Below are 27,861 nucleotides of genomic sequence, written 5' to 3'. Positions count from 1 at the left end.
GGGAGGGTGCATGTGTGTGTAGGGGGGGGAGAGCCATCCCACACTCAAGTGAGCTCTTATTTAATGGGGGTCTCCATGCAGGACAGCAAGCAGAAGAGATTTTCCTCCTCCGAGATTCTATTCAGAGGGAGAGGTGCACAAGCCAGTCAAAGGCATGCCACACATTGCTGAAATATCCCTGGAGGAAGCAGTTCATATGACCAATCAAGAATCCGGAATGGGTGTCAGGGAGGATCTGAAGAAAATACGCTGTGCTGTGGTTTTTTGCTTGCTGTCTGTTCTAGTCCTGGCATTACCCACAGCCTATCTGCTGGTTGGAAATCTCAGAGCCCATAAATCTGGCCCGGCTCAGGTAAGAAAGTGCCATTTCTTGGTGATCTTAAGGAAAGGTTAAGAAAAAGAGAAGAGAGTTTCTTTAAATATTTGGGTTTGGAGAAAGAGTTTGTGGCTTCTTGCTTTATGGATTTGCAATTTTAAGGAAGAATGTTAAACAAACGTTCTGTTTCTTGCTTGCTTTTTCTTTCTTTCATGCACACAGTGAGGGAGGAGGAGGAAATGTTTTTTAATAGGCAGATTTTTCTCCATTTCTCTTCCTTAAGTTGAACAGGGTCAGAAGAGCAGGAACAATATTAAATCCTAACTGGCAGACTAAAGAAAACTCTAGGGTCCAGCTCCTCAGTTGGTGTAAATTGCTGGTCGTGCCATTGAATTCAGCTGGGGATCTGCCTGACCATCTCCGTTCCCCCTTTTTCTGGTTCAAGCTGAGAGCTCTCTCGTCTCTCATTGCAGGCTGAAAGGACCCTATTTCACCAGCCACCTGTGAAATGTCATTCGTGTGTCCATCCGTCTATGTGTGGGTTGTGTTTGTGTCAAATACGTGTGTGTGTGTGTGTGTGTGTGTGTGTGTGTGTGTGAGATGGGTCAGAACTACCCATTTCAGCTCCAGAGTCGCATGTGAATTCAGATTTCCCTGAGATTTGGGATGCTTACATATGAGGGTCCAGTCTGGGCTCATTATTGAGAGTGACGCTAATCCCAACATTCAAATCCTCATCTAAATCCTGATCAAAAGTTTTCCAATGTTCAGGGGCATTGGATTCAGTTTAAGGTCTCTCTCTAATAAACAGCTGAACATCTATCTCCACATGCATACCTCTGTAGGTATTTGTCTTTAAACCCTCTGCTGCTGGCATCCACAGCAGGTGCATATTCCCCCTGATGTCAATGGGATTACCCACCTGCTTAAAGGTAAGCAGATGTCTGATTGTTTGCAGGAGCCAGACCTTAATGAATTTCAGCTTTATGCTTGAAATTCACTCTTTGCTAATTTGTATGAACAAAGTTTTAATTGAATGAATACTATGAACAACAATGATCAAGAGGCACTAATATGCTGAATACGACCTTATTTCTATTCTGGCAAACTTTTTGCCACTAGGATTTCATACTTTTTGACATGCAGTTGTGTAGATATATGTACAAATACACACATAGTGAAATCAGAGCTAGGGGCTTATTTCTAATACATACAGTTCTTGGTCAAAGACTTTATAATCTCTCCAGGGTGTCAAACACAATATTAGTTCTAGACCCTCTTTACTTACTGTGTTTGCTGGTTGCTTAGATGAATGCTTAAGGCAGATTTCCTATTTATATCCACATCTGTACAATGTGTGTGAGTGCATGTTTGTATACTGCTTAAAAACACGCAACTCTTAAATCAGCAGTTCTCTTCCCGGCTTTCACTTTGACTCACTATGTGGCCTCGTGACTTTGGCGAGTCACTGAACCTCTCAATGCCTCTCACTGTCTGTTGTAGTGGTTTCTATAGTGCCCATTACTGTAATAATTACTTAGGTGTCGTGCCAAGTAATGTTGTGCTTACACTGAATTCTGAATGGGTGGACTTCTGTTTACTGCTGACTTTAGTTCCTATAATGTCCGCCTATCAGTGCAGGGACTGCATCCTTCTATATATTTGTACAGCACCTAGCACAATGGGGGTCCAGATCCTGGTCGGGGCCTCTACATGCTACCACAACTGAAATAATAAAATAATCTGTCAAATGAGATTAATACTTACCTGGCTCACAGGTGTGTTGTAAAGGTTAATGAAGTAATGCTGGTGAATGCCTCTGGGATCTTCAGATAGAAGGTGCTTTGTAAGCATTAAGGATTGCTTCATTCTGGACAATATTATTATATATTATATTTATACAAGTATATGAAAGGAAATTAATGCATGTCTCTTGATATTACTCTAAAAACTGGCTGTTATGATCAAATGAAAATCCCAGTAGGCAAAAGTAAAAAATCATCATAGCTGGAAACTTGTCATCTGTCTCTGCCAAGTGGAGTGGGCGGAACATACTTATCCTGCTAAATTATTTACTACACCCAATAAACCTTTCACTTGCTCCACTGAGAGCTGAGTCAGTCAGCAGTGACTAGCAGCCGTGAAATAGTTATGGGTGTGTTTGACTTGCCTTGAGAACTTTCTTCTCATGCCTCCAAAAACCAGTGCTCTGAACTGAATTTGGGCTCCTCGTATGTGCCTCATCCTGTAGCCATTATTCATAGGAGCAGCTCCTTTCATTCCAATTGGAATGCTATCAGACAAAGTCTTTTCTTTTCTAAACAATTTAAAAAAAACAAAAAAACAGAAAAATCCCTTTTGATCTAATTAATTCCCATTGGTCTTTTAAAAAATTCAAATTGTGCTGGTTAAGGGCATCTTTTTGTCAGACCACTCTCTACCATAATTAGCCGTCCCAACTGAGAAGCAAAGGAGTGAAGGCTAAATGGTGGTTGGATCTCTTAGAAGGGAGCGAGAGCCCCTGCCTACCCCCAACCATTTACAGTTCTGCACAGGTTCCCTGGACCTTGGGTCTGGGCATGTAGGTGTGTTCCCACTGATTGCCCCTGAAAGCAGGTGAACAGGTAGGAATCAGCAGTGGCCACATAATTGCTTGCTGCCCTCTCCAGCAGATTGGTGATGAGGAGACCAGTGGAAAGGACAATGGGAAGAACCTACTCTCTGCTCCACAACAGTGCTGGGTTGCTCGGCGGAGCTGGCCTGAGGGCGTGCGTGCATTTTTTGCAATGTTATAAGCTAGCAGTAACTCTTTTCCCTCAGGAGCTAGAGGGAAGTGCGTGAGGGAGCTGTGCCACAAAGGAGTGTCTCTCCTAGGTCTTCTGCAGGGCTGGTGCAGATTACATGCCACCCCTCGCGCATGCATGTGCCTAAAGTCATATTCCAGCCCGAGACAAGCTTAGACTGTTGCCTGATCTTTAGAGGCAGCCCTTCTGGGATAGAGCACATGATAAGGACAACATGGGCAAACCGGAAATTCTGCTTTCTTCATCGTATTGCACCTGGTCTGTGTAGAACTATGGGGTTCACGCTCCAGAGCTTCCTGCCTGCCTTCCACCATCAACACCCACCCGCTTTTCAAAATAACAGATACTTCTTTTGTGCTCTAATTCTGAAACAACTGTAGCGCTGTCCCTTAGCGGTGTGGTGGCTTCAACAACACATTTGTTTCCCTGGCCAAATTCCATTTCATTGAGTTTATTTAGAATATAACTTGAGCACACAGTTCCTGCCCTAGAGCGGACTAGTGGAGTGACACGGCAGCTAGGAATGTGTAGGTTGCTGCCTTATCAGTCTTCTCAGTTAATCATCTGTAAATGGATAGCAAAGTCTTAATTGCTGTTCTTTGCACTTAACTCCCACTGATGGCATTGAGATTTGGACAGGTGTGTCAAAGGCATCCTGAGGCAGGCAGAATCCAGTTTAGAGGGAAATTCACCCAAATGGAGAAGGGACAAGGGTCTGCAGCCCACTTTGAACTCAAGTGGCGACTGTGGGAGTGGGCTGCAGCAGTGCAGACGGGCCTCCAAAGCCACCAGCTGTGGCCTGGATCTCTCCATGCCAGATCTGCACTGGCCAGCAGGGAGGCCAGTGATGAGGGTCAAAAGAGGAGCCGAAAGGAACCACATTTATGCAAAGCCAATGGCCTCAACATACCGTGCAAGTGGCTGAGGGAGGCTGAATCAGCTACTCAGTACCCCAGTACATAGGCTGGAGGAACGGCTGTGGGTGGGCTGAGGAGAAGCCTCACATTCTGGCCCCAGGTGTGTGGTTTTCACCTCCCAAACTTTGCCTGCATTATCACCACTGCCCAACTGGATAGTAATAACTCCAGCTTTACGCAGGTATCATGCATTTCCCTTGGGGCCCGATCCAACTCCCATGAAAGTCAGTGAGTCTATTGATTGGCTTACATGGGAGTCGGATCAGGTCCTTACAGCACAGGTCAAGCTTCGGCAATATTCCATGCCTGGAAATGACACAAAATAAATTTGGTGCCTATATTATATCAGGAAGAGGAAGTGGATGAGGCATTTCTAGAACAAATAAAAGAAATATCCAAAACAGGAGATCTGGTAGCAATAGGGGACTTTAACAACCCAACAACTATTGGAAAAGTAATACGGCAAAACACAAACTCTCCATTAAGTTCTTGGCGTGTATTGTGGACAGTTTTTGTTCCGGACAGTGCAGGAAGTCACCAAGGGGACAGGTGTTTTAGACTTGATTCTGACTAACAGGGAGAAATTGGTAGCGAATCTGAAGATGGAAGGCAATTTGGGTGACAGTGACCATGAAGTGACAGATTTCATTATTCTAAGGAAAGGAAGGAGTGAGCGCAGCAGAATTAGGATAATGGACTTCAGAAAAAAACAGACTTTAACAAACTCAGAGAACTGATAGGGAAGGTCCCATGGGAAGACAATCTAGCAGAAAAAGAAGTTTAGGAGAGTTGTCCGTTTCTTAAGGAGACAATATTAAGGGCACAATTGTAAACGATTCCAATGTGAAGGAAAGATAGAACCATATTGGCCCCTTCCTATTCTTCCTATCAGGAGCATTTTAATGACCCCCAAATCAAAAATGAATCCTACAAAAAGTGGAAATATGGACAGTTGCTAAGAAGGCTTACCAAAGAAGCAAGAGATACACAAAGGAACATGTAGGTCCTTTATTTAGAGGAGAAAGAGTGCTAATAACTGATGACATTGAGAAAGTTGAAAAGGTGTTCAATGCCCATTTTGCTTCAGTTTTCACTGAAAAGTTTAATGCTGACCAGATACTCAACAGAATTAATATTACCAGCAAGAGGGAAGGCATACAAAGCAAAATAGGGAAACAACAGGTTAAGAAAATTTAGATAAGTTAGATGTATTCAAGTTAGATGAAATCCATCCTAGGATACTTAAAGAACTAACTGAAGCAATTTCAGAACCATTAGCAATTACCTTCAAGAACTCCTGATAAATGGGTGAGGTCCTAGAATAGAGAAGAAGGGGAAATATAATAACTGTCTTTAAAAGGGGAACCAAGAGGATCATGGGAATTATAGGCCAGTCAGCCTGACTGGTCAGTATCTGAAAAGATACTGGAACAAATTATTAAACAGTTTGTATGCACCTGGAGGATAATAAGGAATAGCCAGCATGGATTTGTCAAAAACAAATCATGCCAAACCAACCTAAGTTCCTTCTTTTTCAGGATTATCGGCCTAGTGGTTCCAAGGGAAGCAGTAGATGTGATATATATCGTGATGTTAGTAAGGCTTTTGAGACAGTCCTGCATGATAGTCTCATAAGCACACTAGGGAAAAGTGATCTAGATGAAATTACTATAAGGTGGCTGCACGACTGGTTGAAAGACAGGACTCAAGGAATAATTATCAATGGTTCGCTGTCCAAACGGGAGGGTGTACCTAGTAGGGTCCCACAGGGATCAGTCCTGGGTCTGGCACTATTCAATATTTACATTAATGAGTTGGAAATGGAATGCAGAGCACACTCATAAAATTTGCAGATGACACCAAGCTGGGAGGAGTTGAAAGCACTTTGGAGGACAGGATTAGAATTTAAAACAACCCTGACAAATTGGATAATTGGTAGGAAATCAACCAGATGAAATTCAATAAAGACAAGGGCAAAGTACTGCCATTAGGAAGGAAAAGTCAAATGCATAACTACAAAATGGAGAATACCTGGCTAACGTGTAGTATTGCTGAAAAGGAACTGTGGGTTACAGTGGATCACAAATTGAATATGAGTCAACAATGTGATGCAGTTGCAAAAAAGGATAATATCATTGTGGGGTTTATTAACAGGAATGTTGTATGTAAGACACAGGAGGTAACTCTCCTGCACTACTCAGCACTGGTGAGGCCTCAGCTGGAGTACTTTGTCCAATTCTGCATGCCACACTTTAGGAAAGATGCGGACAAACTGCAGAGTCCAGAGGGCAGCGACAGAAATGATGAAAGGTTTAGAAAACCTGACCTATGAGGAAAGGGTAAAAAACACATATTTAGTCTTGAGACGAGAAGGCTGGGGCGAGGGACACCTGATAACAGTCTTCAGATATGTTAAGGGCTGTTATAAAGAAGACGGTGATCAATTGTTCTCCATGTCCAGTGAAGGTAGACCAAGAAGTAATGGGCTTAATCTTCAGCAAGGGAGATTAAAGTTAGATATTAGGAAAAACATTCTACATATAAGGGTAGTTAAACTCTCGAACAAGGTTCCAAGGGAGCTTGTGGAATCCCCATCATTAGAGGTCTTTAAGGGGTGGCCTAGGTATACTTGGTCTTGCCTCAGGACTGGGGGCTGGACTTGATGGCTTCTTGAGGTCCTTTCCAGCCTTGCATGTCTATGATTACCCATGCATGGGCACTCATATGCACACCCATATAACACACACAGAATCTGACCCCCAAAAGGCTTTTTCTCTTCTTGTGTAAAGAGCAAGAGAGATGGATGTGATCTGAACACAGCTGCATATTAATCTTTATGACCCCACCATTCCTAACTCTTTTGCTGCATTCAGGTTTGTAATGTTGATGCCCCCTTTCAAAAGGGTACAATAAAACAAGATGTGGGGGAGGGGGATCTTTAGCTGTTTTCTTTTTATTTAAATGTTAAACGGTTATAAATGGTACTTTTGGACACTTTTGGAATTGAAAGCCGGTGGCAGCTTTTTGCATACCACAGTCTTCACAGGAACTAACGCTGCCATTTCATAGAATCATAGGACTGGAAGGGACCTCGAGAGGTCATCTCGTCCAGTCCCCTGCACTCATGGTGGGACTAAGTATTATCTAGACCATCCCTGACAGGTGTTTCTCTAATCTGCTCTTCAAAATTTCCAATGATGGGGATTCCACAAACGCCCTAGGCAATTTATTCCAGTGCTTAACCACTCTAACAGAAAGTTTTTCTTAATGTCCAACCTAAATCTCCCTTGCTGCAATTTAAGCCCATTGCTTCTTGTCCTATCCTCACATGTTAAAGAGAACAATTTTTCCCCTCCTCCTTGTAACAACCTGTTATGTACTTGAAAACTGTTATCATGTCCCCTCTCAGTCTTCTCTTCTCCAGACTAAACAAACTCATTTTTTTTCAATCTTCCCTCATAGCTCATGTTTTCTAGACCTTTCATCATTTTTGTTGCTCTTCTCTGGACTTTCTCCAATTTGTCCAAATCTTTCCTGAAATGTGGTGCCCAGAACTGGACACAATACTCTAGTTGAGACCTAATCAGCTCCTATTCGGGAGATCCTTGTCTTCCAATCAGCTCTGGGGTGGGATTTTTCAGAAACACACAAGGCTGGTTTAACTGTGTTCCCAGTGCAATCAATAGGCGTTTTTCCACAGACTTCAGTGGCAGCATGGTTAGGGTGATGCCGAGGACTTCTGAAAAATACCAACCAAATCAAGAATGGGGAATAAGAAACCTCTCCAGTATAATTTTTAAAAGGACTAATTTTTAAAAGTATTTCATTATGGGGTCTATAAATGATACCTTCTTATTGTATGATAATACAGCTTGTATTTAAATAGCATCTTTCAGCCTAACTGATCTTTACTAAGCAGTATATACATGAACAAACTATTCAAAAGAACTAGCACTTTTCATCATATGATTTCAAAGCAAGTCAATATCATTATCCCCATTTCACAGTTAGGGAAACCGAGGCAGAAATAAGGTTTGCCCAAGGTCACCCAGCAGGCCACTAGCACAGCCAGAAATAGAACCTAGATTTCCTGAGTCCCAACCAAGTGTTCTATCCACTAGGCACCACTGCTTCTCTTCTCCGTTATTCACATTGGGGATCCCCTCCCTCGGAAAACTAAAACTTTTGGCCTAAAATAGAAATTGTTTTGATTTTCAGCCAAACGTATTTCAGTTGTTAGCCATTCCCTCCACCCCCCAGTTTTTGTCCCAAAACCACTCTACGTTTTTGACAAAAAGTCAAAACTTTTCAGGGAAACAATCAGCTCTAATTAAATCTCGAGGGTTCCGCTTATGTAAGGTTCTTGAGCAAACTACATAAGCAGGGATCTAACTCTGAGCATGTAGTCCCACTGAAGTCAATAAACAGAGCTGTTCACATGCTTAAAGTTAGGTGTGAGCTGAAGTATCTTGCTGAATCGGGGCCGAACACAGCTTTGTTATGGCATATGTAACTACCTTGACATTTAAGTGATTACAACTGTCGTTAATGTCGCATGGGGGAGGAATGTTCCCAGCGGAATTCCCGCACTATGGCCTGGTAAAGTCCCTCCAGGGAAATGACACATTCAGCTGACCATGATGCTGCGCATTGTATCATAAATTACAATTGTATTCAAACATCCCAGCAATCTTGTGAGCTCTTGCAGACCATGCAATATTCAGTACCGAGCAGCTGCCCCGTCTCAAACAGTTTAAGGTCAACCTCAGTAGGGGAGTTCTTCCTGATTCCTTCCTATCTTGCAGACCGTGCCCTACAGCTTTCACAAGGGTCTTTTAGATCATGCTGCTCTTCTGGGGGGCATGTGGGAAGGCAGGGGCAGAGGCGGGGTAGCTGGGGAAGGGATGGAATTTTCTGTTGCAATGTTTTTCTTTTCTAAGTAATTTAACTATTGGGAAATTACCATTTTATAAGTGGTTTAGCTGTCTCCTGACCTAGACCACACACGCCCCTCAGCTTCGGGCATCAGTTTTAAAATCTGAAGCCTCAATGCAGCACACACCAGATTCAACTCAGTTCAGGGCAACTTGTGCCTGTATTTCCCCTCAGTGGTGCAAGCAAGGGCCCCCACTCTCAGGCTTCCAGCTCCCCAGCTGTTGCCTTTTTGGGGGGGAGGTGGGGAGAGGCATGTCTCACTCCCTTCTGAGCAGGGTATTTCCAGGCTGTACAGTTGCCTGCCTTCACTTTGTTATTCTCAGCAGACACCGGCTGCCCCAGCACGTGCTGGCTTTCTGTTCAGGGACTGATAACAGAGCGATTGTCCGCAGTTATAAATTGACGGGCAGTTCTTTCTAATACAAGCCTATTTTATTCTTAAGGTAAAAGCACTACAGAGAAAACCGTTACAAAAAAAAAAAAAGCCCCTACACCAATGCTAATAAGCTTAGCAGACATCACCCCAATTCGAACATGCTCTCTGGCCGGAGCAGTCCTTCAGCACCACACCCAAGGGATTTCCTTTGTGGTCTCAAATTCATCACAGCCTCAGCTCAGAACTAGCGCACTCATAACATGTTTAGTTCCAGTGACCAGATGTCCCGATTTTATAGGGACAGTCCTGATTTGGGGGGCTTTTTCTTACATAGGCGCCTATTACCCCCCCACCCCGTCCCAGTTTTTTACATTTGCTATCTGGTCACCCTATGTTTAGTCCACCCTGTATACTGTTTAGGCGTCTTTGATCTGGAGTTTCCTAGAGCAGGTAATAAATATACAGTAGCTTCTCCTCAGGAAGGTATAGCTTCAAAAGGGTGGATTAGAGGCGGGTCATTTGCATTTCCTTTGCCCCCAGGTACTTCCTAGGAAATCCATTTCACAGGTATTGTTTCAAAAAGCCCTTTGAAGTTCCTAATACCTTCCAGACATTGCATTAGTGAGTCGACCTCCTAGAGAAGGTACAAACATACAATTCCACAAGAACACAGACACAACTGCACTTTTTAAAACAATGGACCCCAAAGCTGTTAAAACTAATTCAGCAAGGTTTAACTTAATTCAGTAAAGTTAATTCAGGATATTGTCCGTCTGCCACAAAGCTAACTCAGCCATTCATTCACCTTTTGCCCATAGAGTCATAGAAGCATAGGACTGGAAGGGACCTCGAGAAGTCATCTAGTTCAGTCCCCTGCACTCCTAGCATGACTAAGTATTATCTAGACCATGTTGGCATGCAGCATGTGTCCTGTTCCCCCAGAAGCAGCTGGTGTGTGTGTGTGTGTGTGTGTGTGTGTGTGTGTGTGTGTGTGTGTGTGTGTGTGTGTGTGTGTGTGTGTGTGTGTGTGTGTGTGTGTGTGTGAGAGAGAAATAATGCAAGCTGGATAATATATGTATACACATTAAATATTATCACTGTTTTCTAGTAGTAATTGTCATTGGCCAGATCTTCAGCTGGAGTTAATCAGCAGAGCTCCATTGAAACCCATTTACAATGAAATCGACTCTGATTTACAGAGTGAGAGTCTGGTCCCCAAAGTGCATAAGCATACAACATAAGTAGGCTCCCAGCAGACTCTGTGCTGCAGGGCTTCTCGCGCTTTTGCCTAGCCCTCATTTTAACAGAGCGAGTTGGGTCAGCACCTCAGCTGCTGTAAATCAGTGTATTACACTGATTCACACCTGCTGATGATCTAGCGGATGGTTGTCTCCTGGACACCTGCTCTCCCTTTCATTATTGCCTAGGTTGCCTTTTTTGCCATTTCTGTAGCAGCTACTGGAATTGGGCCTGGGGAGAAATAATATTAGAAGAGTCTTTAATGTAGACAGGGCCGGCTCCAGCTTTTTTGCCGCCCCAAGCGGCGAAGCAAAAAAAAAAAAGATAAAGCCGATTGGCGGCACTTCTGCGGCAGCTCAATCACGCCGCTTCGTTCTTTGGCGGCAATTCGGCGGCAGCTGAAAGAGGAAGAGAGGGACTGAGGGACCCGCCGCCGAAGACCCGGACGTGCCGCCCCTTCCCATTGGCCACCCCAAGCACCTGCTTCCTTCGCTGGTGCCTGGAGCCGGCTCTGAGTGTAGAGTGCCGGCAGAAGCAATGTGTTGATGCAGTTTAGCAGCTGGAAACAAGAAGAGTCAGCATCATCTGAGCTGGTTTTCTGTAGACCATCAGCAAATGCTCCGCTGTTTGAGAACCACTGTAAGTATTGTATCAGAGGGGTAGCCGTGTTAGTCTGGAGCTGTAAAAAGCAACAGAGAGTCCTGTGGCACCTTTAAGACTAACAGATGTATTAGAGCATAAGCTTTCGTGGGTGAATGCTCACTCATGCATCTGACAAAGTGGGCATTCACCCACGAAAGCTTATGCTCCAATACATCTGTTAGTCTTAAAGGTGCCACAGGACTCTGTTGCTTTGTAAGCATTGTATGCCTCTAGGCACTGCTATTAAGGTTTGGGGCAGGGGCGTGCACATGCACAAACTCTAGACCAGATCCTCAATCAGCCTAGCGCCATTGGCTTCAAAATGATGCTGATTTATATCACCTGAGAATCTGGCTGAAAAGAACCAAAGTCTTGCACGAATGCATGCACTCTTGTGGGTTTGAATCGGAAAAGCGAACACCATTGGCAGGACTGGCAAGTGGTAACAGCCCTTCCTGCTGCTTTGCATAAATGCCTTTTGTATTTGGCACTGACCGAGTCAATATTATGTTGCAATATTTGCTGTGTGAGTCTGAATGCGCGTCACAGGGACTCTGGCTCTCAGATAGAGAGAGTGATTTAGCAAGTGATTAAAAAAAACAAAACTGACCTTTCCTCTGTCAAGTGCTTGTTTACTTGCAAGGTTAGTTCTCTGCCACTGAGAGTTCTCGGCTTCTTTTCGTTATTGATCTGTCTTTCACACAAACTCTTTCCCCAGTGCCTTAGAGAACGAAACAATAGAGTTACAGAGTCACATAATAAAGGGCAGAGGGAGAGAGAAATTGCAAGGTACAGAAGTAAGGGAGAAATTATGGGGCAGAACCTCGGCTGCTGCACATCAGTGTACCCCTGTTCAGAGGAGGTCTGCTACCAGCTGAGGATCAGGCCCACTATGTTTTCAGATAAGAAAGAGTCAGGGTCAGATCCTGGCTTCCAGCTCTAACCTCTGTGCATTGTTTCACCTCTGCATGACTGGCGCCCCTCCCTGATGTGTAGGAGATGTTCAGTGGGAGGCTGGGGATGGGAGGGAGTGGGGCTGGATGGAGTTGTGCTCCACACGCCGTGGTTGGCAGAACTGTCCCCAGATGACTGCTCCGTGTGGCATAACTTAGAGTAGCCCTTAGGCCTTCCTGAGTTATTCTATGGGCCATTTCAGGCTCTGGTTGAGCCAGGAAGCAGGAAGGTGCCTTGGAGGTAACGTTCTCCCATCCCAGGTCCCATGCTTAGCACAGATCGGCCAGACCTGGGAATCTGGCCTGTGTGTGTGTGTGTGAGGCAGAGGGCTATTGGAAGGCAGTTTCAAACTAACAGGAGCTGCGGAGGAGAAGGCTCTTGCACCAACAACCAAAGCTACTTGGTGGCTTGTACTTCAGGCTCAGTTCAGATATAAACAAATATTGCTGCCTCCTCTGTCTCCTGAGGCAATTGTCAAAGGCTTTGATAGACTCTTGTTGCAAATATTACATACTCCATGATTTGTCTTGTCTCAATCAACTGAACACTAACTGCTTGTGAATCTATTCACAGGTTGCAGATGAAAGCATGTCTAGATTCCTAAAGCAACAGGCATCACCGATTTGTAAGTTTGCCAGTCCTTTCCTTCTTCTATAAAAGCTTCTGTTCACTCATGTGTCCATGTGGGGTGGTACCTGCTATTGCAAATTCCTCACGGCAGCTAAGTGTAGGAGAGATAGGGTGGGTGAGGTAATATCTTGAAAGAGTTTCTCTCTCACCAAGGAAGTTGGTCCAATGAAAGATATTACCTCACCCTCCTTCTCTTTCCACTATACGGAAATGCACTTTCCCAGGACTATCAAAAAAAGACAGCTGCCTTCTCTACTAACAACTAAGTAGGTCCCAGGATTCCAAGGGGTTAAAATGCCCATGTGTAACATCGAACCTGGGACCTCAGGAGTTTAGTGCATGAGCCTCTACCGCGTGAGCTAAAAGCCAACTCCTTCTTAGCTAACGCTATAGAGCAGACTCATTATCTCTCGCTCTACTAGGTGGGACAGAACGCCACACCCAGAAGGTGTGAGGGTTACCTAATGACCATTAAACTTCTCTCCTCCCTGCCGGAAATTGGGAACAATACAAGTACAGTAGAGGGGGCGTGGGAGGGTGTGTAGAGAACTATGACCCATAAACACAAACATCCGAGGACAAGGCTCCTAGGGACAGATTCTGATAAACCCAGGACAAAGAGCACAGGAGGGGTTGGGCAAAGGTGACTTTCTGCCTTCTTTCTGCGGGCCCGATTGGCTGCCTAGGAGCCGCACTGCAGCCCAGAATCACTTGGAGTAGGAAGAGCTATGTGCATGCTAACCCTTTGTTTCCACTATTTCTGCTTGCTATGATTTGACTCGCTGGAGGGGGGCCAGAGAACTGTTCCTTTTGGAACAGAGGGTCTGGGAAATCCAGTGGATCAGGGGCTGGGCACTCCACTGAGATGTTCGGAGATTGCAGGTTGACTATCGTTAACCTGTAAAGAGAGAATGGGACCTACGGAGGCCTGGAAGGCCCTAGTTCCCAGAGACTAGAGGGGTAGAGGAACTGACCCACTGCGGTCACAGACAAGCTTTCCTCCTGTTAAGGGCAGGTGGTAGGGAGGCACCTCACACCACTGGGTAACCCTTGAGAAGCATCACAACATGCCCCTTCCTGACCCAGCTACGCTCCCGGCATGTCCCCTAGAGTTGGGCTTTGAGGACAGTGTGCAAGGTCACTAATATCAGACCTATGCTCCTTCTGCCCAGAGGGACTTCTTCCCCAGCAGTTCCTTCATGGGCGCTGTACACTGCTGAAACAGCATATAGGAGCCAGAGTGGGGGCCAGATCAGGTGCCTTTAGAGGAAAAGGAATTGCTTAGTGTGGTGCAAAAGGTGTAACTAGAAGCCAAAGGAGATTAAAGTCTGGGAAAGTAAATTCAGGCCGAATGTCAGGAAAAGCTTCCTGCCAGTGAGATCCGTTATGCTATAGATCAGTCTCACCCGCAAAGGGGTAGAAGCCCTATCACTTGGATTATCTTAAAATTAGATTTCCCAAAGGAACCGTCTGGAGGAGGATGGGCTAGGTGACTTCGCAAGGATGCGGTAGCTCTTTGTCCTGCTAAAGGGGCTTCATACTGCTCTACAGTGCAACCCAGTCCTAAAGCCATCACATCTGGCAAGTGGAGAACGGCACAAGGGAATCATCTAGTAGCTTCTATGCCAACTCCATCCTAGTTCCCAGCATAGGGGACATATCTGGGGGACAACTCTCTCCCCCCAGTGATGCCCAGATGCTGGCATGGGCAATAGGCAACCAGGTACAAACAGCCCTGTGGCTACTCTAGTCCAGTGGTTCTCAAACTAGGGCCACCGCTTGTTCAGGGAAAGCCCCTGGCGGGCCGGGCCGGTTTGTTTACATGCTGCGTCCACAGGTTCAGCCGATCGCAGCTCCCACTGGCCACGGTTCGCTGCTCCAGGTCAATATGGGCTGCAGGAAGCCGTGCTGGCCCAGGGACGTGCTGGCCGCCCTTCAGATGCGGCAGATAAACAAACAGGCCCGGCCTGCCCGGGGCTTTCCCTGAACAAGCGGCAGCTCTAGTTTGAGAACCACTGCTCTAGTCTACATCAGGAAATAGTCCAGCATCCACAAGGAACCAGAATTGGGGGCCGCAGGGTGTACATGTGGCTTAAAGCTACCTTTGCAAACCCTCCCCTGAGCACAGCTCATCTGCAATGCTATGGGCTAAATCCTCTTGCGGCACACGCTCCTGCAATCCCATCAAAGTCCCTGGAAGTTTGGGCAGGGTTAGAGTTGAAGGGTTGGGCCGAGAGTGAAGGTTTGAGTCAATAGAAAACATAAATGAAGGGAAAGGCTCGGGGTAGATAACAATCTATATCTGAATCTACTTCCCTGTACGGTGTTATCTGTGGATATGTATTAGCAGGAGTGTTGTAAGCAAGACACGAGAAGTAATTCTTCCGCTCTACTCCACGCTAATTAGGCCTCAACTGGAGTATTGTGTCCAGTTCCGGGCACCACCTTTCAGGAACGATGTGGAGAAATTGGAGAAAGTCCAGAGAAAAGCAACAAAAATGATTAAAGGTCTAGAAAACATGACCTGTGAGGGAAGATTGAAATCTTGAAAATCTGATTTGTTTAGTCTGGAGAAGAGACGACTGAGAGGGGGCATGACAACAGTTTTCAAGTAGATAAAAGGTTGTTACAAGGAGGAGGGAGAAAAATTGTCCTAGCCTCAGAGGCTAAGAAGAACAAGAAGCAATGGGCTTAAATTGCAGCAAGGGAGGTTTAGGTTGGATATTAGGAAAAACTTCCTAACTGTCAGAGTGGTTAAGCACTGGAATAAATTGCCTAGGGAGGTTGTGGAATCTCCATCATTGGGGATTTTTAAGAGCAGGTTGGACAGACACCTGTCAGGGATGGTCTAGATAATACTTAGTCCTACCATGAGTGCAGGGGACTGGACGAGATGACCTCTCGAGGTCCCTTCCAGTCCTATGATTCTATGATATTAGTGCTGCTAAGGACTCTGTGCAGGGAAAATGTAGCTGCACGTGAAAGCCAACCCCAGCTCACTCTTGCTCTGTGGGCCAGACTCACAGGGGCCCTGTGGTCCCTTTCATGCCAGTGCAGCTGGTGCAAAGAAACCAAAGTCCACCATTCCCCCACGCACTCCTTTCAACATAGGAGGTCTATAGAGGCCTCCTCAGCAATGGTCACGCAGTGCAGGGAGTGTCAGGGAGAATCATAGGCAAGCGCTGGGCTGGAGGAGAGAGGTGTGGATGGGAGGCCAGGTGGGGAAGGAAGGGAGGAGGAGAGGGTGCGGCTGTGGCAGAGCCCAGGCAGGCTCGAGGAAGCAGTGGAGGGCTGGGGGGACAGAAAGATGGCATAAGAGGGGGAGTGGCTGGGTTGGTGCTGCACGCCCTGAATAAGGGATGTGCAGACTTCCTCCTTTGTGCATTGGTGGGGGGATAAACCTGCCCTGTGGCTTTTTGAGGACAATCTGATTATATTAGTATTGAAATGGCAGAACAACAAAGGATGCCCTGGTGCATGCTGAAATCTAATTCAAAGAAGAGGTTTTTGCTTTGCTTTTCGCGGGGGTGGGGAGGGGGAGGGCAGTGTTTGTTTTAAAAGGATTTGCCAAGTTCTCACAAGCCTTGCAGTGCAATTGACATGTCCTGGTGCTTGTTCAGTGATCGCATCAGCTCTGTCCAAAATTCCATTCCTGCCTGCCACAAAAAAACAAAAAAAAAACCAGCCTAGACAAATAACTCGTAAAACAGACCCAGGCGGAAATGAAGAGGGACTGCACAGATTCTCTCTGTGAAGAATCAATCAGACTCGGATGTTTGCAAATGTTCTTTTTTTTTTTTTTTTTTTAATTACAGCTTTAGTATCCAGTGCAGGAAAGCCAAGAGCACACCTGACAGGTAATGTAACTGTTCAAAAATAATATGCCTCCCTGGGTTGTTGTCACTAACATTTGCACTGCACAAAAGCTGAGCGCCAAAACGCACATGCCTGATGGAAACTGACAGTCAGACGTTGCAAGGCAGGAAATGTAGGGGAAAGAAAGTCATCTCCCGTTTAGACTCTCTGGGCCAGAGCTCAAGCGGGTATCACTTGACTTAGCCTTACTGAGCTATGCTGATTTATACCAGGCGAGGATCTGGCCCTGTGGTCATACAGAGTGTCTGCAAAGCTGGGCACTTTATGAAAGATTCTCGTTATGGTTTTAAAAGGCTGCTTACAAACTGAACACTCGGGCTGGCGGCCCTTAGCAACTGCTAGAATTATCTTGGTGCTTAAATCAATGGCTGGTATTTTACTCTTCTGCTGTACTTAACGGGAATATTTAAACATAAAGGGCCTAGTTGTCGTCTCATCGTGATGTGAATCAGGAGTAACACCACACCTGTCAGTCAATGGCGCTAGAGCAGTTTAAGGGACAGGAGAACCAGACCTTTAATATTCCATAAGCATCACAGTCTTGATTCTCTTCACTTGCACCTTTTCCCCGCCAGTATAACTCCATTGACCAGCGTGTGCAAGAGGAGAATTAAGTTCAGTTGTGACTCTCACGCGTCTGAGCAGTGCTGAGGAGGGGGAGGCGCCGGGAGGTGTTATGCCTTTCTCAAGGGCAGGAGTGGGGGATGTCACAAGCAATGAGAAAGGCTGAGGGAGCAGGCTGAAGGGTGCTCTTTGCTACGCCCCGCTTAACAGGTGTGGACAGCATTACCCCCAGCCATGCCCTCATGGAGCTTGTCAGGTACATCTACTCTGCAATAAAAAACCCATGGCACCGACTCTCAGAGCCCGGGTCAATGGACTTGGGCACACAGGGCTTGGGCTATGGGGCTAAACACTGCAGTGGGCTCAGGCTCTGAGAACCAACCCTCTCTCCTCCCCACCATTGTGGGGTTTCAGATCCCAACTTCCAGACCACGCCTGCACGTTGACACTGCAATTTTTAGCCCTGCAGCCCGAGCCCTCCAAGCTCAAGGCAGCTGACACGGGCCAGCCATGGCCATGCAGAGGGTCTTTTATTGCAGTGTCAAGGTACCAGACCAGGGGATGATGCTTGGTTCCTCTGTAGATGGGCTGAGGGGCAAGGGACTCTCGGCATGCTCTAAACCCCTTCGTAGTACACCCTTTGAGGGAGGGGCAGAACTGAGCCTTAAACTATTTCTACAGCCCCCAGATGAGAGAACCCGGGGGCAAGGACATAATGGGGAAAGTCAGTGGCAGAATGGCGGCTGGCACGGCTGTGATGGTTCGAGAACCTTGTGGACGGCTTCCAAGATCCACTCCCTTTCCCTCTGCCATGGCCTGACCCAGCGGAGGGGACTCTGGCCGTGATTCCAAAAAGCACTCAAAGCACACGAGTAACTTTAAGCATGCGGGTAACCCCACTGAAGTCAATGTGCAAAGTTGTGCATGTGCTTAAGCACGCCACTGAATCAGGGCCTAGGTTCCTATAGCTCTCAGTAGCAGGATTTTGCTCTCTGGGTTTGTCCTTAAGTTCCTGGCTAATGCTAGACTGTGTCTTTTGACCCTTTTCCATACTAATAAGGCAAACCTTTCCAAATTTTTCAACACAACAGTGCAGATTTGCAGGAGAACAAGGTCCCATTAATTGATAAAACAGTCATGTGTGGTGCACAGCCAGTGTGACATAGTAGCAAGAGACACTGGGCAAGAGACAGCCCCTCCTGCATGACTGCTGGCTCAGAAGATAAGACTGTAGCTCTGTACGCCTGATTAATTAACTTCAAAAGCTTGTGTGATGTTCTCTTTACTTCAGGGAAGCACCCAACAGTTGAATAAAGTTTCTTTCAATCCCTTGAATTTACAAAATCTAGCTGGAAATCACCAAAGATTTCTGGTCCTCCTTGATCTGCCGTTTGGGCACATTCACTAGCTTGTACCTCCAAGTAGAGAGGAGCAAGAAAAGGAAAATGACAAATATGTTTTCCTGTCTGTTTTGAAGCTCTGGAAAAGTTTGATTTGAGCCATAGGGTCTGTTCTTATTTTTCCTGTCCCTAATCTCTACCCTTGTCACTGAAAGTGCATTCATAGAATATCAGGGTTGGAAGGGACCTCAAAGAGGTCATCTAGTCCAACCCACTGCTCAAAGCAAGACCAATCCCCAAATGGCCCTCTCAAGGATTGAACTCACAACCCTGGGTTTAGCAGGCCAATGCTCAAACCACTGAGCTATTGCACCCCCTTCAGTCTAATTGCTTTTTTGGGGGAGGGGGGAAAATGATAGTCACTACTAAATTGTTAACGAACAGCTATCACGGTGTGGTGGTATCTGAGCATTTCCCTAAGTCAGTTTAGGAAACGACTGTCCTGTTACTGGTTGGGAACAACTGGCCTTTTAAGGGTGATCACTGAACTTCCAGAGCCTGATTTAGGCCACTTTGGTAACACGCATTACAGTCACACTCACTTTATGATTGTCAAAGGGCTGGTCTACATTGAAAACTTACCTGGCATAGCTGTGTCCATCGGGAATGTGAAAAATCCACACCCCTAAGAGATGTAGTTATGCCAACCTAACCCCTGGTTTAGACAGAGCTAGATCAATGGGAGAATTCTTCTGTTAACCTAACTAGCGCTTCTTGGGGTGGTGGCTTAACTACAGTGATGATCTAGTGCTATAGTGAATAGAATCAGAATCATAGATTAGGGTTGGAAGAGACCTCAGGAGGTCATCTAGTCTAACTCCCTGCTCAAAGCAGGAACAACCCCAACTAAATCATCCCAGCCAGGGCTTTGTTAAGACGGGCCTTAAAAACCTCTAAGAGTGGAGATTCCACCACCTCCCTAGGTCAAATACATATTTACCCTTAAAATACTACAGCTGAGCTGCTGTGGCATTTTTAAGTGTAAACACAGCCTCAGATAAATAAGAAAGTGGGCCTACCAGAGTCAGATCTGTCCCCAGTAAATCCAGTTTAATCTTACAGATTCTGGGCCAGATTCTGAGGCTGCTTGGAGCTGCTACAGTAGCACAGAGGAGCTTTAAATTTGTCCTAAATACCAGGCACAGGTGATGTGGCGCACTCCAGTGTAGGGGCCATGCTAGGGTTGGTAGGGAGCTGCATACATAGAGACCCCTGCACTCCGGCCTCCCCAGCTGCTGAATTAGCCCTCGGGGAGGGGAGGGGAGGGGCTATTGCAAGGCCTACGGCTGCTCTAATTTATACCAGGGTTTGAACACCCCCAGGAAGCCCTGTGGAAGTGTGAGGGAGCAGACAGCCATTTGCTTCCCCTAACCTCAGTTTCTATACAGCTGAAGCCAAAGATCTGAGAACACTCTTCCTTCCTTCCACGCCAGATGCTATTGCAATCCTTGTCTTCCCCCACACATCTGTGTGCTTTACCTTTTTCTGGAGAAAAGTTAGAATGAACTAGAGCTCAAATCCATTATTGCAGAGGCTGCTTCCCGCCATCATAGCGTTATATTGCTCAGCGAATACACCAGGCATTACGGCTCATTCTCCGCTTATGGATTACATATTACCAGAGGAGAAAACCAGTGCTAGCCAGTAGTTGCTGCAATGTTCTGGAAATGGGGTTTCAGACCAGATTGGGTAGGTTTACACAGCCTGGGGCAGTGAGTCTCCCAACCCAGGTCTGGACTAGCAGGGCTCATGCTAGTGCTCTAAAAAACTGTGGAGACAGTGCTTTGAAATTGTGACTTGGGCTGGAGTTCGGGCTCCAAAGCCCACACCCCTGCCCAGGCTTCAGAGCCCAAGCCCTGACTGCAAAGCGCTGTCTACACGTATATTTGTAGAGTGCTATCACATGCCCTGTTAGCCCATCTGTCGATGTGGGCTGGGAGGCTTGCTTCTGCAGGCTGTGTAGACCTACCTATTCTGAGCCCCCAGTACTTCCAGTGACATTAACAGGAGCTGAGGCGTCTCTCAGCCACACGCCCTTAATCCTGTTCCTTGTAGTAATTGTGTGTGATCTTGTTGAATCCCGTACCACACAGGGCATACTTAGCACTTAAGTCTGGAAGAATTCCAAAGTTTTTCTTTCCTGTACCTAATTCATCCACTTCACCCGAAACTGAATGATATGGAAAGAGAGCAAACATTCTGTATTAACCCACGCTCACACAAAAGAAAAGGTCTCATCTCCTGGAAATCAGTTGCCTCTGTCTTTCTTGTTTGTTTATCAGTAGCCTTGTATGTTTCTTTTTATTGCCCAGAGAAGTCAGATGTTTTACTTTTCTCAGCTGCAACTTTACCACAACAATTTTTTGTGACAAACACAGTTACTAGGAAAGCTGACTGCCGTTCCCTGGCAGAAATCACTCCTATAAATAAAATATAGGGCTCTTGTTTTCCTAGCTACTTGCCTGAGCTGTATTACAAATGGGGGAAGAGAGATGATTAAAACAGGAAGGGTAAAAGTCCCAGTATGCCTCATCTTCTCCCTCCAAACTCTGCAAAAACCAGAACATGAGAATTGCCAGACTGAATCAGACCTGGGGTCCATCTGCTCCAGTGTAATGTCTCTGACAGCAGCTGGCCCCAGCTGCTTCTGAGGAAGGTACAAGATACCCCACAGTAGCGAGATGTGGGATAAACTGCCCCCAATAGAAACCTCATCTGAACCCTTCATAGTTAGAGATAGGTTTAAGTCACAAAAATAGTTTTGCATGGGACACACAAGGAGGATAATCTACCTAGATTCCACATGACTTTGGGACAGTGTTTGCAGGTGGAGTTGCCACCTACACCTCTACCCTGATATAACGCAACCTGATATAACACAAATTTGGATATAACACGGTAAAGCAGTGCTCCGGGGGGGGGGGGGGGGGGGGCGGGCTGTGCACTCTGGCTGATCAAAGCAACGTCAGTATAACGAGGTTTCACCTATAACGCAGTAAGATTTTTTTGGCTCCCGAGGACAGCGTTATATCGGGGTGGAGGTGTATTTGGATTAGATTAACACCAAGGTGCTGATCATTTGTGGTCAGAAAAGATTCCATGTCACTTTTTCTCAAGGGCTGTCCTGCCTAAATATGTTAGGGTAATTATAGACTGAAGGGTCCCTTGGATATGGGGTGTCTCATTGATTACTGTCCTGCACCATTATGTACAGTTGCTGTAATCATTCACACAGGTGCCCCAGAGCTGCATTTTAGGATGAGGTGTTGATATAGACCTGAAACTGGTGTGAAATGGTACATTGGGCCTTGCGGCGGGGGGGGGGGGGGAGGCAAATCCTTCTACACACTGGAGTGAATTTCCCCCTTTGATGTGACCAGACTGCACCCTGAGGAAGGATTGTCTTGTGGGTAAGTGCTGGCCTAGAATTCAGGAGAGCTGAGCTTTATTCTCAGTTTGCCAAAGACTTGCTGTGCGGCATCAGGTCTAATGACACCAAGTGGCTTAGTTCCTGGGTGCTCAAACTGAGACACCTTAAAGGGGCCCCGGCGTCCATTCTCTGAAAATTAGGTCCCTTTACAGCGTCTCAAGATGGGCACCCAAAATGGCTAGTTGGGTTTGAAAATCTGGCCATAATCGCCCTGTGCCTCTGTTTTCCATATGTAAAATGGGAGTAATAATATTCCTTTTCTCTGACCCTTTGTTTGCCTTGCCTAGCCTGTAAGCTCTTTGGGGCAGATACTGTCTCTTAGGCCCAGTCTACACTGGGGGGGGGATCGATCTAAGATACACAACTTGAGTGACAAGAATAGCATAGATAAAGTCGACGTACCTTAGATCAACTTACCTCCCGTCCTCATGGCGCGGGATCGATGGTCACAGCTCCCCCGTCAACTCCACTTCCGCCTCTCGCTCTGGTGGAGTTCCAGAGTCGACGGGGAGCACGTTTGGGGATCGATTTATTGCATCTAGATGAGACGCGATAAATCGATCCCCGATAGAAAAATCGCTACCCACCGATCCAGCGGATAGTGTGGACGTACCCTTACAGTGTGTATGTAGAGTGCTTATCCCAGTAGGGCTCTGATTTCATGTGGGGCCTCTGGGCGCTACAGTAATACACATCAGAGTGAGCCCTTACTAAAAAGAATGTGCTGGCAGGTTGTTTTCTTTTGAAGGACTCCATCACCTGAGTTATGCTCACTGCCACACATCCTGCTTGAACAGGTGAACTAACTGATTTCTTTCCTTTCTCCTTTACCTCCTCAGTTAAGAAACAAGATATTTCTCCCCCGACGGGAAACCAGTTGCCAGTTCTCCAGTGGGAACACGAGCGAGGCTTAGCCTTCACCAAGAACAACATGAACTACACCAACAAGTCACTGATGATTCCAAAGGCCGGGGATTACTACATCTACTCTCAGGTCACTTTCCGAGGGCCCACTCCAAATCACAGTAAACCAGTTTCCATAACGCAGACCATCACCAAAGTCACGGACAGCTACCCTGAGCCTACCCAACTACTGACTGCCACCAAGACTCTGTGTGAGATGGGAAACAACTGGTTCCAGCCTATTTACTTAGGGGCAGTGCTTTTCATGGAGGAGGGGGACAGGCTGATGGTCAATGTTAGTGAAATCCAATGGGTGGATTACACTAAAGAAGACAAAACATTCTTTGGTGCTTTTTTACTGTAGGCTTCTGACAGCAACTGCTCCTAATTAGGGTCCTGATCAAATGTATCACTAAAGTCACACAGGAGTTTTGCTAATGATTTTAGTGAGTGCAGGATCAGGGTGTCCTAGTGCCGAGCATCTGTGCTCTCAAAAGCCTGTATTCTCCTTCACCTGTGTGGCTGGGTGCCCATCATTGTCCTTTGGGGGAGGAAAGTTGAATTAAACAACACATCACCAAATAGATCACACCACACCAAACCACCAAAAAACATAGGGAGGCAGAGGAGAGAAAAATACATTTCCATGCTAAAGCTAGGAACCTCTTGAATACCTACAAGTGGGGCATAAATAGTTTATAGGTGACGGGGAACAAACAAATCAATTAAGCCTATATTCCACCTCTAATAAACAACCCCCCTTTGCCTTAAACAACCACTTTAAACTGTTCAAGTTTCCAACGTAAGTTTGTTTGACCTTTCTTCAGATTGCCCCTTTCAACAGGCAATTACTTCTTGGCACTCTTAAAAAGAGATTTGCTCAGTACTTTGTACTAATATAGAAATGTAAATCTTGAAGGCACTGTGTAAATCATTAACTGTTTAATGAATCCCTAACAACTGCCCTGGGAAGTAGATTAAAATAATTTCTTGCAGTTTGCAAAACAAACCAACAAACAAAAACATTACTGATATTTTTTTCCCCCAAGAAATTTTGCAGAAATTGTGGGCTATGTTGTTCTGCTGCCCAGAAATGGCTCTTTTTATACCATTTCGAATGGGTTGTCCATTTTTACACTGGAGCACAAAATGTTAATGTTTCATTGTAAAAATTCATCTCACTCTGAAAAAAGTCCTAATATTAGAACGGGTTGGAAAACTGGGTCAGGAAGAGAAATCTTGGGGGGAGGGGATGAGATTTTTATTGAAATTTTGAGCAAAACTTTCAGAAAAATTTCAAATTTTGAAAACTTTCAACCTGCTGTACAGCAGATAAGTGTAGTCACTCAGAATAGGGACCATTTTGAAAATGTGTTATGTTCCCTCAAAAGTGATGTTTTAGTTTGGTTTGGTTTGGTAGCTTTTTGAGGAAAGAAACCACAACATTTTAGAAATTTCCATATATTGAAAACAAAATGTTTTCTCCTCCTCGCTCCCTCCCCCGCCAAGATGGCCAGAACTCCCCTATACCCAGATGCTCACTCCGGCAGTGATTTCTGAAAGGAAAGGCTGCTGTAACTTTTTCTAGGCACTAGGCTGGCTAGCACTAGTGGTTCCTCTACACAGAGAGCGGGGTCGATGTCACGGCAACAGTGGGAGTAGGAGGTGTAGCCAGGAGCAGAACTCAGGAACTTTCCACTGCTAGTCTCTTGCTCAGTCTTCTAGGTCATACTGTCTCAGGGAAATTCCCTGGCTTTCCCACCACTCCCGTGATAAACAATTCACTGATGACTATTCAAGTCATGTTCTAATAGACTCGAGCTTTATATTCTTAAGTGCCCCTAGGCCCCAAGCTCAGTCATGTAAAGAACCCAAAGAATTAATTTTGCAGCTAGACACACACACTCTCTCTCTCTCTCTCTCTCTCACTGGAACTTCCTCCACTTTCAACATGTCTTTCCATGTGATCAGTGAAAGTGACACTGCGTTATATATGTACTCAGAGTGCTTTGCTGGATTGCACATTGCTAAATGTAGCTGAGATATATTTTCCTTCCAATGCAAGTGCATGCCTCTCATAAACCAATAATGGGAATCACACACATTAGAGAATTCTAGAGATCCTGACAAGGTTTAGTTGATGAGTTCTAATTTAAGGTACACACAAACACACACACACACACACACTATATAATGCAGCTAGACTGGCAAGGAAGCCAGCCTGTTCTCTCCATTGCATTCCTCCTTCTAGCAAGAGATAGCTTATTGTTGCATTAACATAGCTGACAAAATTAACAGAATATAGGCTCTACAAGAGTACGGTGGAGGGGAGGAAGAGAAAAGAGCCAAGGCAAGTTGAGACAAGCGGGTGTGGGGGAGATGGAGAGAGAGACGCATGGAAGGAGACAAAATGATGCAACAGTAGCATGGTCTGAGCATTGCCTCCATGTCTCTGTACAAGCACATCAGTGCTGGAAAACTGGCTTTGCTTCAGGTTGGTTGCAAAGGTCCTCCATCTTTTTCTTACTGCAAACCCCTTTGTAAGAGAAGAACCCTCCCATGGCCCACTCCTCCACCCTTCCCATCCCCCTATCACCTGGCTCTCTTAATATCTATCTCAGAAGGCATCTATCCCCATGATACTGCTGCATCCAAAAGCAATTAAGAAGCACTGAACATGCCCCACAAGAGCTTGGCTATTGCAGTGCTCCCAGCTTGCAAGTTTTTAAAAAAACCTGGTCTTTTCTCTTTTTGCCTCCTGCTTTTCTCCTCCTAGTTGCCTCGTTGTGAGTTAAGCCCAAGGAAGGTACCACTGTTAAGCTAAGATGCTCTCATCACAGCGCACCTGTCCAGGACAGGTAATTTTCAGCAGCCTGATATTAGCACTTCTGTGAAGTGTGTCCGTGAAGGCAAAATTCAAGCAGTTCTATGACAGTTATAGAAATCCACATAGTTCTTTGTTTCTAGAATGGGGTGCTGTGGCATTATTCTTTGATCATGATGCAATCCCAATAGATTTCTACACCTGATTGAAATATATATCAAAATCAAGTCATCAATTCTTAATGCCTGGTGCACTAAATCATGGTAAAATGAGTTTAAGGGAAAGGAGTGAAACGTACAGTACATGGTACATAAAAAGAGACTATTGGAGATATTTATATACAGATATAGATATATTCTGTTCATGTTCTAGGAAGTCCTAGAGCAATAATAAGTCTTTCCTCACATGAGACGCATACAATTTCTTTCCAGTGTATATTTATCATACATTTCACAGCCCAAAATATTACCAGCCGCAGTCCCAGATTAGCTATCAGTACGCCTCACTCCCACAAAACAAACCCATATTTATTTATTTTCCAGGAGTCTGTATTTATAGTCCACTTATTGTAAGCTTTCATATGCAACTCCTCTTTGTGCTATCACATTTATGTACGTAAGTGATTTTTCTCCCGTCACTTGTTTTAAAGTGGCGGTGGCATATTAACCCTGCACATAATCTCCAGTGGAAACTTTCTCTGTTATTTGTGCTTCTGTAACAATGATGGTGACCAGTATGTATAAAAAGAAACTGATTCTGATCTCACTTCCACTGGTGTATATCAGGAGTATCTCCACTGAGAGGATAATCAGATCCAGGCAGTTAAGAATGCTTGCAAAAAGCATGTAAAAAGTACAATGGGAAACAAATTTTTTAAAAGTTGATTGAAACTTTGAGACACTGTCAAGTAGCTTGAGCTGAAACTTTGGATTTTGTAAAAGTTTTTTTTGTTTTGTTTTACAAAAGTGAATATGAACAATAATGTTCTTCTAAAGGATTTTCTGATTCGATTCAATGGAAATATTTTTTTCTAATTTAAATCATCCCCTCACAGATTTGGAAATCCACAGACATCAGAATTGTTCTAATGCACGAGCAACAGAGAATGAAACTGACTATCACCCCCAGTCCTGCACACACTTAGGTGTGCATAACTATAACTACATGAGTCTTTCCATTAAACTTAATGGGCTCCTCACATGCTTAAGGCTAGGCATGTGACTAAGTGTTTGAAGGACTGGGGCCGACAGGCAGAAAATGAAATCGAATAGCCCAGTGAGTGAAATGCATAAAGGAAACAACCGCCACAAATAGTGAAGAAGAAATTATGTTTTTTTAAATGATTTAGACCATGATCCTGCAAGGCAATTCTCTTGGGCAGACCCCTGACTGCAAAGGGAGTCTCCGTGGCCATAAGGAAGTGCCTGCAGAGATCAGATGAAAGGATCAAGGCATTAAATCTCAATTATGTGTTATTAGAAACACAGATTATGACAAATTTTTAAAGAAATCTGATTTTTCACCTTGACAGTGTCTCCCTCCAACCCACAATGTGCTTTGTTTAATTAACATCCTGACTGGCCCATCATTTCAAAAGAGAACTAAGGAGAAATGTCATTCTTTAAAAGAATCAGATTGAATGTCACAAATATTTGCCCGATGTGGGTGTTAGAGACCAGTATAGCATTTTGCTATAGTAATATATTTTCATATAAATAACTGTATTATCTTATAGTACAAGCTGTTTCCTTCAAGGTAGAGTAGACTTGGCTTACTGTTTCCAAAGTTTTATAATAAAACTAAATAAAATGAACTATATGCAACGGTAATTCGGAGCTGATTTCTGTGTGAAAATGCTGCTGTCATTGGCTACTCAGACATTTGAATTGTTTGATTTTGCTGGCTAATATGAAAGAAACCATGTAGATCCTGTATAAGAAAAAGCAACATTTTGTAACATACAAAGATTTTGGTGAATATCATTTTAAAGTGCATTGAAATAAGAAAACATGCCCCCAAGACAGAGATGCCCAAACAAAAGTGAACTCAGT

General features: G+C 45.1%; 1 protein-coding gene across 1 annotated transcript; it reads left to right on the top strand.

Moving 5' to 3' along the window:
* Nucleotides 1-29: 29 nt before the first annotated feature.
* Nucleotides 30-27,639, top strand: TNFSF15 (TNF superfamily member 15). Its single transcript, XM_024107487.3, has 4 exons — nt 30-352; nt 12,757-12,808; nt 16,629-16,670; nt 22,923-27,639. The coding sequence occupies exons 1-4, from the start codon at nt 155-157 to the stop codon at nt 23,348-23,350; spliced, it is 720 nt and encodes a 239-aa protein (XP_023963255.2). The 5' UTR covers nt 30-154; the 3' UTR covers nt 23,351-27,639.
* Nucleotides 27,640-27,861: the final 222 nt, after the last annotated feature.

Source organism: Chrysemys picta, chromosome 18 (assembly GCF_011386835.1).
Source record: "Chrysemys picta bellii isolate R12L10 chromosome 18, ASM1138683v2, whole genome shotgun sequence".
In the NCBI taxonomy this organism is placed as follows: Eukaryota; Metazoa; Chordata; order Testudines; family Emydidae; genus Chrysemys; species Chrysemys picta.
The sequence above is the reverse complement of the archived record's forward strand: the minus strand, read 5'-3'. Positions and strand labels throughout refer to the sequence as shown.